At 31.4% G+C, this 12,474-nt stretch overlaps 1 protein-coding gene across 1 annotated transcript; it reads left to right on the top strand.

The window, feature by feature from the left end:
• The first annotated feature begins 916 nt into the window (after nucleotides 1–916).
• On the top strand, nucleotides 917–4,450 carry LOC145088205 (phenylalanine ammonia-lyase-like). The gene is made up of 2 exons (XM_079026452.1): nucleotides 917–1,430; nucleotides 2,483–4,450. Exons 1-2 carry the CDS (start codon nucleotides 1,048–1,050, stop codon nucleotides 4,230–4,232), a joined length of 2,133 nt encoding a protein of 710 aa, XP_078882578.1. The 5' UTR covers nucleotides 917–1,047; the 3' UTR covers nucleotides 4,233–4,450.
• The last annotated feature ends 8,024 nt before the right edge of the window (nucleotides 4,451–12,474 follow it).

Raw genomic sequence — 12,474 nt, 5'->3', positions numbered from 1 at the left:
TTTGACTATGACCGGAAAACAGACCATCTTTTACATGCCCCTTTTGCCTTACGATAGCAAGAACCATTAATATATATATATATATATATATATATATATATATATATATATATATATATATATATATATATATATATATATATAATTGAATTTGTAACTTTATGTTATTATTCTATTATAAATTTTTTATAAACTTCTTTTGTATCATTATTAAGCAATAAAATTATAAAAAATATAATATTCACATTAGATTAATGTATGAATAATCATAGGTTAATATTCATAATAAAATTTACTACAATACTATATATATATAAAAAAAGTTCATATATTAATCAAGAAATATTAATCGTATGATTATTTATATATTTAATGTTGAATAATGACATTAACAAATAGTATAAAAAATAAATATATAACAGCACCTTACTTTTGTTTTAAATCACTACATGAATTCAAAGTTCATGCCTTGTTATAAGATAAGATCGCCTATTTTCTGAATATTTGTTCGACAATAACTTGATCCTAGATGATGTTGGGTTTTTACTTTTTAGTGCCTACGATTTTTAGGTGCATCTAATAATATGAATATATCTAAATAGAAGAATAAAAAAAGTAGGAAAATAGCTAGAAAACTCCCACCAACTACCACTCTTGTTTACATTAGCAGCCGTTGAATAGGAGCAGGCCAAATCCAACTACTTCTCTTTGCTTTCCTTTCAGGCCTACATCGCCATCGTGAACATCCCAACCGTTGATACTTCATCAGAAATAATCAACGACCATGATTAATCCTCAACCAACCCACCTCCACTTGCCTTGCATTGTGCTTACCTACTTTTACATCTTTCATTACAATTTGCACACACCAGTTTCCTTCTATATAAACCACAACTCTCATCTACCAATGACTCAACACATTGCTAGCCATTCAATCCTTTCATCCTCCACCTATATATACATTATACACAGACACTCACACACTCAAGAACACTAACAGACACTATACAAGAGGTAGCTAGATCGATCCAAAGTACAGTTGCATTAATGGAGAACGGGCATGTAAATGGAGTGGCGACCGAGTTCTGCATTAAAGATCCCTTGAACTGGGGAGTTGCAGCGGAGGCATTGAAGGGGAGCCACCTTGATGAGGTGAAGAGAATGGTGAAGGAGTTCAGGAAGCCTGTTGTGAAGCTCGGAGGAGAGACGTTGACGGTGTCTCAGGTGGCGGGTATTGCTGCTGCCGGTGATAGCTCCACTGTGAAGGTGGAGCTGTCGGAGACTGCTAGGGCTGGAGTGAAAGCGAGTAGTGATTGGGTGATGGAGAGCATGAACAAAGGGACTGATAGTTATGGAGTCACCACCGGGTTTGGAGCCACCTCTCACCGGAGGACCAAGCAAGGCGGTGCTCTTCAGAAGGAGCTCATTAGGTAAAATCTTAAACTTTTAAATTCAAACTAATATATATTCCAACCAAATTCATTGGTAATAACTTAATATGTATTTTTTTTTGCAGTAGTGTCTAATTTAATTTAAAAACGTATGCTATTCTTAAAATTACTGTATTCTTCATTTTAAAACTTAAAATAAATAAAATGTCTCGTTTTCTATATAATAAGAGCTTATAACACAAATTTAATACTTGTATAAAATATCAAAGAAATTGGTATGCCACATAAACATCTTACCGATTTATTAAGTCTGTTGATTATATTATTTATGGGTTTAAAACTTAATTATGATATGCTATGGGCATTTTTTTATATAAATATCACTGACTTAATTCTAAACCAAGGTTAACAAAGTTTTTACATTTTACATAGAATTTTGTTAGTTATTATTCAAATATTTGATATTTATAATATATGACATATAGGCTATATATATCATATATGGATTATATATATGAGCGGTTTGCAAAGCTTTCTCTTTTTAGTATTTTACTAGACTACTTGATAATAACTTTTCCCCAAAAATATCTCACAATGATTAATCTGCAGTGTCTTGAAATCAATGGATTTATGTTAGGAAAAAAGAATATTGGCGAATAAATAAAACAAAAAACAAAAAAACAAAAATTGGGGTTAGGTGGGATGTGTGTGATAGCTATAAATATTTTAAAGTTATAAATAAATAGACGCTCGAGCAACCAATATACATATATACATTAAAGGCCAGTGTGTCACGATCAAATTTTGGTTGTTAACTTTTCAAGAAAAGAGACATGTTTAACCAATAAATGAAAGCTATTAATTTATACCGTTGAAAATACATTTGTACGTTTGGTTGTAGTAAAAATAAAATAAAAGAACAGTTAATATAAAATAAGTTTAGAATTATAATAACTAGTTTAACGGATTTAAGTATATTTTCCTTCACTTTCTACCAAATTATCGATATGTAATTATTCTGCTTAAACTCCTAATTTGGTGTTATATATTAATTTGTTACTAAATTACTTATATTAATTTCATATCTTCAGATTCTTAAACGCCGGAATCTTTGGCAACGGAACGGAATCAAGCCACACCCTTCCGCATTCAGCAACCAGAGCCGCCATGCTCGTAAGAATCAACACCCTCCTCCAGGGTTACTCCGGTATCCGTTTTGAGATCTTGGAAGCCATAACTAAGTTCCTCAACACCAACGTCACCCCTTGCTTACCCCTCCGAGGCACAATCACCGCCTCCGGCGACCTTGTCCCATTGTCTTACATCGCCGGACTTCTCACCGGCCGCCCCAACTCCAAAGCAGTCGGCCCCAACGGTGAAATCCTCAACGCCGAAAAAGCCTTCAACCTCGCCGGAGTTACTGGTGGGTTCTTTGAGCTACAACCTAAAGAAGGTCTAGCACTTGTTAATGGCACCGCCGTCGGATCTGGCATGGCTTCCATGGTCCTCTTCGAAGCTAATGTCCTTGCATTGTTGTCGGAAGTTTTGTCGGCTATCTTCGCGGAGGTTATGCAAGGGAAACCAGAGTTTACAGATCACTTGACACACAAACTGAAGCATCACCCTGGCCAGATCGAAGCTGCAGCGATAATGGAATACATTTTAGATGGAAGTGATTATGTTAAGGCAGCACAGAAGGTCCATGAAATGGACCCTTTACAGAAACCCAAACAAGATCGATATGCTCTAAGGACTTCACCACAATGGTTGGGGCCACATATCGAGGTCATCCGATCATCTACTAAAATGATCGAGAGAGAGATCAACTCCGTCAACGACAACCCTCTGATCGATGTTTCCCGGAACAAGGCCTTACACGGTGGTAACTTCCAAGGAACTCCTATTGGAGTTTCCATGGACAACACACGTTTAGCCATTGCCTCCATCGGAAAACTCATGTTTGCTCAATTCTCCGAACTCGTAAACGACTTCTACAACAATGGGTTACCTTCGAATCTTTCAGGCGGACGAAACCCTAGCTTGGATTATGGATTCAAAGGTGGAGAAATTGCCATGGCTTCATACTGTTCCGAACTCCAGTTTCTTGCAAATCCGGTGACAAACCATGTCCAAAGTGCTGAACAACACAACCAAGACGTAAACTCTTTGGGGTTGATTTCAGCAAGAAAAACAGCTGAAGCTGTAGAAATCTTGAAGCTCATGTCATCTACATACTTGGTAGCTCTATGCCAATCCATTGACTTGAGACATTTGGAAGAGAACATGAAATCCACAGTGAAGAACACAGTTAGCCAAGTAGCCAAAAAGGTCCTAACCATGGGTGTCAACGGCGAGCTCCACCCCTCAAGATTCTGTGAAAAGGACTTGCTTCGAGTAGTTGATAGGGAGTACGTGTTTGCGTACATCGACGACCCTTGCAGCGCCACTTATCCATTGATGCAGAAGCTTCGACAAGTTCTTGTAGACCATGCTTTAAACAATGGCGAAACTGAGAAGAACACTGGCACTTCAATCTTCCAAAAGATCAGTGCTTTTGAAGACGAATTGAAAGCCATTTTGCCCAAAGAAGTCGAGGGTGTAAGAATCGCATATGAGGATGATACATTGACAATCCCAAACAGAATCAAGGCTTGTAGATCATACCCATTATATAGGTTTGTAAGGGAAGAGCTCGGAAGTGGGTTCTTAACAGGTGAGAAGGTGACGTCACCAGGGGAGGAATTCGATAAGGTGTTCACGGCAATGTGCAAAGGCCAACTCATTGATCCATTGTTGGAGTGTGTTCAAGGTTGGGATGGTGTTCCTCTTCCAATCTCTTAGAAGTAAATGAGAGTATTTGTTTGCAATATTGTGTTTGAAACCTTTTTCTTTTTCGTTTTTTTTTCATCCTTTTTGAATTCTTTAAATGCTTTCATTGGAATTTCAAGGTTCGAATTTGTACCTTATGTTCTTGTTGATGAGTCATCAATGACTTTTACTATAATGTATATTATTTATGGTTATGAACTTATTAGAATAAATCACTCATTATGATCTTATTATTCATTTTAGACAAAATTTCACAGTTGTTTCCTGTGTTTTTCCAAAAGTCAGCATGCATGGTCATAACAACTATGAAAAATGCTATGCTTGATTGTTTGGTGCCTGTAATTTCAAAAACATTGCCCGCTTATTCCTTTTTGGTCACTTCGTTTATTTTTAATCGTTAGGCCACATCACATGCACTCACGTGTACAATGAAAAATATTCCTTTCGTCCAATAATAATTGAGCATGTAAAGAATTTGTTTTAATTTGAAGTCATGGTGTTTGACCATTTAGATTATTCTTTGAAGTAAAACTAATTTCACATGCATAACAACTCTTTAATTAAATAATAGTTTGTACGCTTCCACCATTCACACCATAATTCTATATTATAAAAATAGTTTAAATAAAAAAATGTTCATATTGTGTGTGATTTCACCTACTACCCTTTAACTAAAAGTTAATAATGACCATAAAATATGGGAATTGTCGTTACCAACTGCATGGTCGTGCAAATCACGTCATATATTATATGTTTAATATTTTTCAGTACTAGTAATTACAGGGTTCGGTATAGTATGATTTAGAATCAAAATTGCAAACCGTGCTTTATATATAGTTTGAGTTTTTCAGAAATTACATATATAAACCATCGTGAAAATTCTTAATCATTATGGATATGCGTTGAAATTTGATGCAGTGTAGACGTTTTTTGCAGTTTAATAAACACGAGTACTTCAATTTAGCTTATAGATGTTTTATTACTTATGTTTATTTATTGTTTAGAAGTTATTTTTGTCTTCCTGGTACTACGATATAACTTTGTTTCGTGATCAGGTAACTTTATTTTGGGTGTACGGATTTTATTGTTGGATTCTTGCGTGACTTAATTTGTTAGGATGGCGGACAAAGGTTTTTCGGGTTATAGAGATATCAAGGGGGAATTGATTTCTTTCTATAGGAGAAAGGAGGTCATAATATTGGGGGAAACGTTTTTTATATCGTCTAGGATCATTTATGACTCAGTGTAACCCTATAATCATCATACTATACTTATAAATGAAATATTTTTCTTTAAATCTCATTCATTTGAAATCTCTACAAAAATTTGCAAACACGTCATGCATTTAAAACTTATTATTTTAATGATTACAACTTAAAAGTCTTTTAATAATGATTAACAATTCAAAGATTTTATAACTTATATAATATATTTATTAAACAATTAATCGATAGTCTACTATAAAAAGACCAATCTATTTGAATAGACATACAAATACAAATTACATACAAAATTCACAAAGAAAACAAGTTTAAAAGTTTTTATGTTGGTTTGAGGGTTTTTGACCATTTTTCGAACCATGTTATTATGTTAAAGTTTTTACTTTATAAGTTTGTTATATACTAATTCGTTTTTATATTTTCTTGGTTTAAGTATTCTTTTAAAAATATCATTGTATGTTTTGGTTGAAATTTTAATATAAATTAGATTAGATTTATGTTATCGATCATATATTATGGGAGGTGATATATATATATATATATATATATATATATATATATATATATATAATATTTAATTAACTATTGTATACATGTTTTTATGTTCGTGTTGCTTCAAAACAATAATTAATTAAAAATCATGGATATGTCATATTATCCATATTATCCATGCAAGTTTCTTTTAAAATGCAAATTGTCTATATTATCACTTTATAATTTAGTATATGTTTAAAATTTCAATTATAATAATAAGTGTTTTTTAAAAGTTTCTTTCGTTTATTAATAATAATAAGCGGTTTTAAAATTAATGAACAATAATTATAAATAATAAAATCAAATTATAAAAATCATAGATATGTCATATTATCCATGCAAGTCTCTTTTGAAATGCAAATTGTCTATCTTATCACTTAATTATTTAATATATGTTTTACATTTTAATAATAATATTAAGTGTTTCTTAAAAGTATTCTTAAACTTATTATTAATAATAAGTGGTTTAAAATTAATGAATAATAATTTTAAATGATAATAACATCAAATTATAAATTACATTTAGCTACAAATAAACTGTATTTTAAATGAATATTATTATTGAAATTAGAAAATGGTCGCATAAGTAAAAATGTATTTAATCAGTCATAATAATTGTTAAAAATAATACTAAATAGATATTTATATTTCATTCTATTAATGAGGAAGGTGAGTTGATATCAATGAATATTATTGTTCAAAATAATTGAGATTATATATATATATATATATATATATATATATATATATATATATATATATATAGTGTAAAAATATCATCTCAAAGTTAATGTCAATAACATAACCATTTTAAACATATGTTTTCCAATATTTTAACAATATATTTTTAACGTGTACTGCGCAACGCGCCGAAATTCGTCTAATTATATATAATTACAACTAGTTTCTCATACCTTTTTCTAAGGAATTTCTCTCCATGTATGGGGGTTAGAGAACTTCAAGATCTTTGTGACAAATACAATATGGTGTCCGATGTTTTCATCACTTCTAGGAGGGAAGTCTAGGCTTGGAAAAATGTTTGGTGCCATGTGATTCATAAATGTGGATAAGGCGGATCGTTGGATTACTAACAATTCTCTATGATCAAATTTAACTAATTTAAATTCCTCATATGAAAAATCTCGTTCCCATTAATATCATACTTTGGAACTACTTTTCTTTTCTTAAAGTCATCAATTGATGGTTCAAATAGTCACAAGATATCTGGCATATACCTTTGATTTTTAACTTTATGGGGGTCGTTTATTGTAGATTTTTATGACATTAAGTGTAGGGGTAGGGTTTTGGGACATGAACCTTAGGCCTAGTTGGGATTGTGGTCCTATTTACACGACCAAATTTGCTACATGTTTAAGCCTTATAGTTAAATTTTAGCTCCACTTCTAGGTCTAGCAAGCACACATCTAAATATGTCCAATAGGGATGAAGATTCACCATATTTGAGATATCTAGTTTTAGCACCCCCTAAGAATCGAGCAACGTCATATTCTTCATTTTCTACCACATCGCACTACATCTTAAGCCGATCAAACTTGTGGATGACTTTGTTGATCAAGATGGTTTTTGGGACATATTGTGATATTCTAAGAAAGCTTATTGGTGATGATTTTGAGGCAAACAATCATTCTTCATTAAATGTGATACTAAATGATGCCCAAATGCTCGGATTGAATGGTCAAATACAACCAACATAAACATAAAAAGCAAAAGATAATAATCTAAACTAATTCTTAATTCATAAACAAAATTTGTCTAAAAGAAAGAAAACTAGATACTTTTACGGATAAGAATATAAGCTTCACTCCTTAATCCTTGGAAAATAGACTTTCCAAAAGTAAAAAAAACAAAGTTTTAAGCCCCTAAACAATCATGAATGCCCGAAAAACGTCATACGCTATGGCCAAGCTATGAGTTTTGTTAATTGGCCCGTTTCAGTTAACTTAAGTGACTTTCATCCAATTCTGAGACTCTCACATCACTTCGATATATTTTATGTTGATGTCATCCCACTTCTATGCCTACTAGTGCCAAAAGCCTCAACACATGCATTCACACCTGTAACATTTGCTTCTTCTTTGCATACATGATCCTTGAGATCCACACTACAAGACTCACAAAAGCATCTTACGCTACATACAGGGTGTAACATCATCATTATAGGCCTAGATGTTTTGTGTTTTTTAGTATAGTTTAAAATTAAAAAAATAATAATAATAAATTATAAATTAAAATAAGATAATTAAATGAAAAGATGATAAATAATATGTTTTATCAATTTGGGAAATAGATTATATAATTAATTTAGAATATATGGAAAATTGGCTAAAACATGTTAAATTAGGGTTAATCTTGCAAATTAGGAAAAAACCTGGTATTTAACCAAGGCTTAATATAAATAACCTTAGTGGGACCAAATAGTTAGATACTCTCTCCGTCCCATATTTATTGTCTATTTTTTACTTTTGAAGTCTTTATTTTTCAGTTTTAAGCTTAAATATTTTTATTTGTGTTATATATTACTTGATGAAACTTGTGACAATGAAAACACATTTAAAACACAATCCATTCATATATTTTTCATCAAATATTATATATTAAAAATAAAAATATTTAAGATCAAAGTTGAAGAATAGAGACTTTAAAAGTCAAAAGTAGACAATAAATATAGACAGAGGGAGTACATTTTCGGAGTGGTACTAGTCAAATAGATAAGTAAATTCAAGAGTGGCTAGTTAATTATGATCTATTAGTGGCCAAAGTAAGGAAATGAAGAGTTGTGGACATTAATTGACCAAATGCATAAGTGAAAAGCTAGTCATCCCTTCTCTCCCCCATATGAATTAAAATCATGGTCTAGAGATATTGAAAGTAATTCATGGTGAATATAAGAGCTTGAGAGGAAATATAGTGTAACACCCCAATTTTCAAATATCCATTAAATGCAAAATAATCGTTCCAACATCTCCCAAGATCAATTCTGAACTTACTCATACTAAATTACTACGGAAGCAAAATAAAATAAAATAAAATCTTCTTGAACAACTTCGGGAGTTACCTCTTTGCGGAACTCCTTTGTTGTCTTGTTGATAAATCCTTCTCCTTGGCCTTCCTACTTCCACTTGCTAAATAGTTTCATGGGTGGTGCACATTTAAAGTTTCTAAATGGGTAAGCCTAGGGCCTAGTGATTTCGTGTTGCACATACATGTCCATCACTTAAAAAAAATAGTTTTATCATATATGTTCAATAAATCATATAACAAAACATATTACTCGACGACATAATTTAGGGGAACGATTAATTATCCAGAGAAATAGTGGAAGGTTCATTTCCCTTCACCTTGAGACAATTTATCATCCATTGTACTCAAGTATTTTAAATATCCAGGGAAATAAGTATAATTCTCAATTCTCATCCCTGCCGATCACACACATCCGTCATGCTCACGACGATTAAACACCCACCCGTTTTCACTAAACATGTCACCCAAAAAAAACGCACAATAGATAAACAACTTAAAATAACATTTGCACACAACCATACTTATCATAAAACATACTGTTAATAAATAATGAAAAAACGCATATAAACCACATGATAAACATTTATGTGCGAGCAACCACAAAACATGAAAAAAAAATTCACCTTGCAGTTGTTAAGACTTAACCGAATCTTGTTGCGCTACACGGACCCTATATTCCACCAACAAAGTTTTTTCTAAGGCAATGATCCTAGAAAATTATTATACTATGTGTTTATTTCGGTTCAACCATCCATATGTCTCATTCGACGAATAAATATCAATTTACATTAATTACAATGTTTATAACAACGTTTTTGAAAATAATATTTCTTCTTAAAAAATAATACTCTAAAGTAAATATATTTTAAAGTGTTATATAAAATTTCCAAGAAAACATGTTTACACGAAAAACATAAAAATGTAGGGTTTAAACTAAAATTTAATACTCTCTACAACTTTTTGAAAAATACCAAATTAATAGAGTTCAAGGGCTAAAACTGAAATATTTTATTTTCCTTGAATATGTACTGAAATAAATAAAACTGAAAATTCGTGGACTAAAACTTTACTTTCAAAAAAATGAAAATAATAAATAGTTGGAGGCAAAATTGTTACAGTGGGTCTCGTACTTTCACCATCCACTTCTTCTCAAGTTGACCAATTAAATTAATCTTTGTAAAAATATAAATTCTTTTTAAAGTATAACAAATAAAATATACATGCCGTCCGAAATCACTTTCTTCTTCTTAAACGTACTGAAGCTTCGATTTCACTAAATATAATATCAATTAATTTTATAAAAATACCACCATATATCTCCACCTTTTACTAATCAATTATCCATAAACAAGTATCAAAATCATGCTCAAAACAATATGGATTCAAACTAATATTGGAAAATCGTTCCCTAATAATCAATGTCAAATTACTACTGCTTAGGTCGAATTGAAACAAGAGATTGAACCAAAATATGTTTTGCATGTATCTGAATTCATCTAAACAACTATATCAAGCTTTAATCGAACAAAGATACCTTAATTTCTAGAGAACCCCAAAACTCTTCAAAACCTTCTATCTCTGATTTCTCACTTGAATCTCAATCATTTCTTGCAATTCCAATGGGGTTTCAGCTCGATTTCTCAAGCTCTTTATAATGCCTAAGGCCTTGGACGTTATAAACCCTTCAAATGCTCGAATTTATTTCTTCTATTGAAGGTGACGGGTTTTATGATTAAGCCTCATTATTATTATTATTAATTAAACTCAATTACTCATAATTAATCACTCATCATATTATTTTAATAACATAGTAAAATTATATATATTTATACTTTTTTTTTTATTTATCACATCTAGAGGTACAATTAAAGAGCAACTAAAGTGGAGAAGCATTGATTTCACTAGAAAGGCATTGGAAGGTATAATTTCTCTTCATCTTCTCCACAATCGATCTAGGGTTTGGGTGAAAACCCCTAAATACGAAAACCACTTTATTAGGATTGTTTTAGTAATTATTCAGATGAGTTTTAGTTAGCATATCACTAGTATACTCCTACTTTTCTCATTCAAGGCTTAAAATTGAGTTATGATGATTTGTTTAAAGCTTCAAAACTTCATCAATAATTGATTTTGGATTTGAGCATAGTTTTATGAAATAAAACATTGATTTGTACATAAATGATGTTTCTAAACAAAACTTAAAGTCAAGGAATCCATTAGTGACTTGGAATTGAACTTATGGATGTGTTTTGGGAGATTTTGCTTAGACTTGGTGTTTCAATGATAATTTCAGCTTCACTTGTAATTGATCTATCATTTAAGCTCTTACAACCCTTTTAAACATCATGAAGTTAATTCATCAAGTCAAAATGAAGTGCATAGAAGTTAAAAGAGTTTTGAGTAGTCAAATGGTTATATTATCTCGCTTAAACTACAAATCATTATATATATATATATATATATATATATATATATATATATATGATTTTGCAACTTGATTTGAACATCGTTGATTCAATGGAAGTCACTTAGAAACTAGGTGAATGATTCTTTAAGTCAAATGAGAATTTATACTTAACTCGAAGGTTTGATGCTTGGTGTAAGTTCAATCAAAATTCCAAGTTGTTAAGTTACTTAAATCATTGAGATATGAATGAGTTAAGATAGATTGGATAAGTGATAAGTGTTTGTATACAATTAGGATAATTAGAGATTTTTTTTGGGAATTGGAATTAGGCATAAAACCTTGCATTTTCATGAAGAAAATACACACAAGATTAGTGCAGTGGAATAAACGGCTAAATCCCTATGTGTACGTGTATCTTAGGACCTACGTTTTACTAATTAGAGCCACCTACATTAAATTTAACTAAAGAAGGATATAAAAGCACTAACCTCTTGATCTTTTGATTGAGACCATGTAATTGTCAACTCTTACGAATGATGAAGGACCTAACCGTTAATGCCTTTAATGTAGTCAGACCCAAGACTCCAAGAAGCAAAATAAACAAAAACCGTTTTGGAAGGGTATTTCAAAAATTCCATAACCTAAGAGAGAGAAGTTATATATTTCAAATTAAGAGTATACATATATATATATATATATATATATATATATATATATATATATATATATATATATTATAGATGTCGGGTTATGATGGACTTCATATCCCTCCTCCTCCTCCTCCCATCAACTAAAACTTCTCACTTATTTCTGCTTTCCAAAGAGAGAAACTCACTGGTGGGGATAATTATCTCGATTGGATGAGAAATATGAGGAGCTCTTTACGGTATGATAATCATGAATACGTGCTTGATGATCCAATTCATGAAATCGATGATCACTCAATTGATGAAGAAAAGGCCAACCATGTCAAACATGTTGATGAATCAAATAAGGTCTCTCGCATTATGAAAGTCGTCATGTCCTCAGATCTCTAAAAGATATTTGAAAA

This window comes from Lactuca serriola, chromosome 2 (genome assembly GCF_051521515.1).
Source record: "Lactuca serriola cultivar US96UC23 chromosome 2, Lser_US96UC23_V15, whole genome shotgun sequence".
NCBI lineage: Eukaryota > Viridiplantae > Streptophyta > Magnoliopsida > Asterales > Asteraceae > Lactuca > Lactuca serriola.
The sequence above is the reverse complement of the archived record's forward strand: the minus strand, read 5'-3'. Positions and strand labels throughout refer to the sequence as shown.

Excerpts from the sequence above, each read along its gene's own strand:
- LOC145088205 (XM_079026452.1), top strand. The coding sequence starts at position 1,048 with ATGGAGAACGGGCATGTAAATGGAGTGGCGACCGAGTTCTGCATTAAA. Across the intron at positions 1,431-2,482 it reads CTTCAGAAGGAGCTCATTAG|ATTCTTAAACGCCGGAATCT; the intron begins GTAAAATCTTAA and ends TCATATCTTCAG.